We start from the raw sequence: 3,131 nt of genomic DNA on the forward strand, positions 1-3,131 counted from the left end.
TCATTTGGATTATTCAGACGAAACGCCTTCTTATCTTTCCCTCAAACAAAATCACTTCAAAGACAACGACTTTGCCTCTTCTCTTTACTTTGGTGTATTTGCAGAACTATATGTTTATAGCATTTAAACTATAATTTTACCATTCTTATGTTTGATAAAAATAGTAAATATTTTCAAGTCAAAATCGACCCGTCATCACATGACGCGGATTTCTTGTAGATTTTATAACTAGAACATACTTACAGTTTTACTATACAAATTGGAATACTAATTGTATAGTATATATATAATAATAACAAACTCGATAGAAACAAAACCCGACACAACATGACGATCAATCAAAGAGTTCTTAAGGAGAAGCGAACTCCGCATTACACTTCACGAAGAAATATTCTCTGTGTTTGTACCTGAGCACACAGTTGACGAACTCACATCTATGTCTTGATTTAGCGTGTCTCACATTCATGAATAAGCAAATCAACAGTGCGTCGTGGTCTTCCGGTTCTTCGCTGAGTTCGTCATCGTCGTCGTCGTCGGACAACGCGTCACCGTCGACGTCCTCGTTGGTGTGGTGTTGCGGTTGAGGGGGTTGAGGTGGTTTTTGTTGTGGTGTTGGTTGTTGTTGGATTGGTTCTGGTTGCATCATGAGTGGTTTTTCTTGTTGGAGGAATGAGTCGTGATATTCGGGAGGTATTTGTTGGCTTGGCGCGAATTGGAATTGTTGCATCGGTTGTGCGTTCATTACATTCACGTTCATATTCATCGGTTGATTGTGCAGTGTTGTTAAGTGTCTTGAATATAAATCGTTCGCGGCGTATTGTTCAGGTTGTTGGTATTGTGCTTCTTCTGTTTCTTCGTCGCTTTGTTGTTCCATCTCATAACATTTTTCTCGCCACAACTATTTTTGTTATTCATTTTGTTGATCTATAAAATGTTATTCAAAATGTTATTCTTCTGATAGAAAAGAAAAACAAACGTTTTTAAAGGAGTCGATTTGGTCGACGTCAAACCCATTTGCTTTGAGGCGTTCTTCCATCTTGTCCATCGTTTTTGTCATAACAGCTTCATAGAATTCATGAGCAGGGCTATTTGGTGTTGGGACTTGACGAGGATAAACTATGTGTTTGTTATGAAACATTTCAACTTGAATTTCTTGTAGTTCCTTTTTATAACCCTTTTTCTATTATAACAAACTCATTTCATATTTCTTCAATTCTTTTTGTGTTTTTTGTGATAAAAAAGTCAGCAATTGAATAAAGGTACACTTTTGTATACAATCTTTCATTATTAAAGAAAAGAAAAAATGTAATGATGTGAAGATCAAAACTCAAAATTCGTAAATTAGTTGTCGTGTGCATCCCAATTGTATTGACTCTCAATGAAGTCTTCATTCACAAAGAAATACGTAGAAACCCACAACACAACTTCTAACACTAACAATATTGATGATCGAACTGCGTTATGTTTATAAAACGTATCCAACGACACTACTAGCCGATCAAAACACGTCACCTCAGTCTTCGGCACAGCTCCACAATATTGTAGCGACTGTTTCGTCCATCCACAGCAATGATACTTAACGTTAATTGAATCTTGGTATTGTTTTACCGTCATTATGTGACGGTATTTAAATAACATTTTATTATTTATAAAATGTTATATATAACAAACTTTATACTCCACGTGGACAAGATTGTTTGGTGGCAAAAGCCCATGTGATGAGACATACCTTTGGGAATTGATTGAGATGAGAGTGACAACGAGATATAGCAAGATTGGAATGAGAGAGCATTTGAGCGACAAACTTTTGTTGTCAAGAGAAGAAGAAATGATCCGAACAACTTGGAACAAAACAGCGAAAAAAGTGGCTAAGACGATGATGAAACACTCGTTGAAATAGTAGTCGTTGAAATACATGTCATGGAAAATTGGAATTGTGACGCCATATATCAAATAAATTATGGAAAACACAATGGACGAAATTTGGCCAACAACAATTGCTTTATCGACAAGTTTTCCTTCTTTAAAACGGTCCATTAAAGCGATAACAAAGTCGTATACAACGGAATGCGTCTCGAATGGGTTCATCGTGTTGTCACTCATTTTTATTTCAAGTTCTCAATGATTTCTCAGTTTGAAATTCATAAAACTGAGAATTGTTATTTTGATGTTTGTGACTCTTCCTCAGGCGCTCAGAATCGTTTCGGTGGCAGAGATTGTCGTTGTTATATTATTGTTATTTCATGGTCTGACGCACGCAGTCTTTTCAAAAAACTCGAATAATGCAATTGCGCAAGAATCTGTCACAACGTCGTCGTTTTTCGTTGGCATTTTTGGAGGGTTTTATGCGTTGTGGTGTTTTAAACAGTACGACCATTTCGACAAAACGCAACTTCATATCGTATCAATTGGAATTAATTTTGTATTAATTTTTATTAGTTCACTCCTCGTGTTCACTTCTCTCATTCGAGCCATTTCAATCAACTCCGCTGTGATGAGAGAAAATCTCTTAGCAGTTGAAAACGACGTTTGTTTGGTATTATTATTAATGGAAATAATGAATAGTACATGTGTTGTGGATGGAAAGAGCCGCGTGATTACTGCGCTAAAAAAATGATTCCGACGTGTTATAACGTTCTAATATTCCCATTGAATGCTTTTCAGTGGATTACAATCACTCTCGTTTTCTTTCAAGTAGCCCATTTGGTTATGCTATCTGTGTCGTTGTGTGTTCTTTACAAGCCAAAGAAAAAGGAACCCGACTTCAATTCGATTTATACTGCTATTGACTGATTATCGATCTTTAGACAATTTTTCCAATTTTTTAAAAACTTATCCTTTAACACCTTAAATATTATTTAACAAAATTCAAGTGGTCTAAAAATCGGGAAAATACAAGTTTATTAGATATATTACCTGTTTTTTAAAGTTTATCATGTGTATATCATTACACAAGCCAAAAGTATAAAAACATCATAATTTGAATTAATATCCCAGTAAAAACAGTTTAATGGGATATTTTTTATCTCAGTAAATTGAAAACACAGGCATTATTTAAAGTGTTAATTAAATTGTGTTTTTTGTTATATTTTGTTTAATTTTAAATATTATAAATTTATAGTTATTACAAA

At 34.6% G+C, this 3,131-nt stretch overlaps 3 protein-coding genes across 3 annotated transcripts; 1 reads left to right on the forward strand and 2 right to left on the reverse strand.

Moving 5' to 3' along the window:
- Positions 1-349: 349 nt before the first annotated feature.
- Positions 350-1,138, reverse strand: EIN_152140 (hypothetical protein; the record flags this gene model as incomplete). The annotated part of the gene is made up of 2 exons (XM_004257980.1): positions 350-898; positions 977-1,138. 2 exons carry the CDS (start codon positions 1,136-1,138, stop codon positions 350-352), a joined length of 711 nt encoding a protein of 236 aa, XP_004258028.1.
- Positions 1,139-1,341: 203 nt separating this feature from the next.
- On the reverse strand, positions 1,342-2,103 carry EIN_152150 (hypothetical protein; the record flags this gene model as incomplete). Its single annotated transcript, XM_004257981.1, has 2 exons — positions 1,342-1,575; positions 1,672-2,103. The coding sequence occupies 2 exons, from the start codon at positions 2,101-2,103 to the stop codon at positions 1,342-1,344; spliced, it is 666 nt and encodes a 221-aa protein (XP_004258029.1).
- Positions 2,104-2,568: 465 nt separating this feature from the next.
- EIN_152160 (hypothetical protein) lies at positions 2,569-3,131 on the forward strand (the record flags this gene model as incomplete). Its single annotated transcript, XM_004257982.1, has 2 exons — positions 2,569-2,726; positions 3,122-3,131. Coding segments are annotated over 2 exons (168 nt in total), but the record flags the coding sequence as incomplete, so codon positions are not given.

The sequence above is a fragment of the Entamoeba invadens genome (assembly GCF_000330505.1).
Source record: "Entamoeba invadens IP1 unplaced genomic scaffold scaff_1105074726367, whole genome shotgun sequence".
Classification (NCBI taxonomy): domain Eukaryota; phylum Evosea; order Mastigamoebida; family Endamoebidae; genus Entamoeba; species Entamoeba invadens.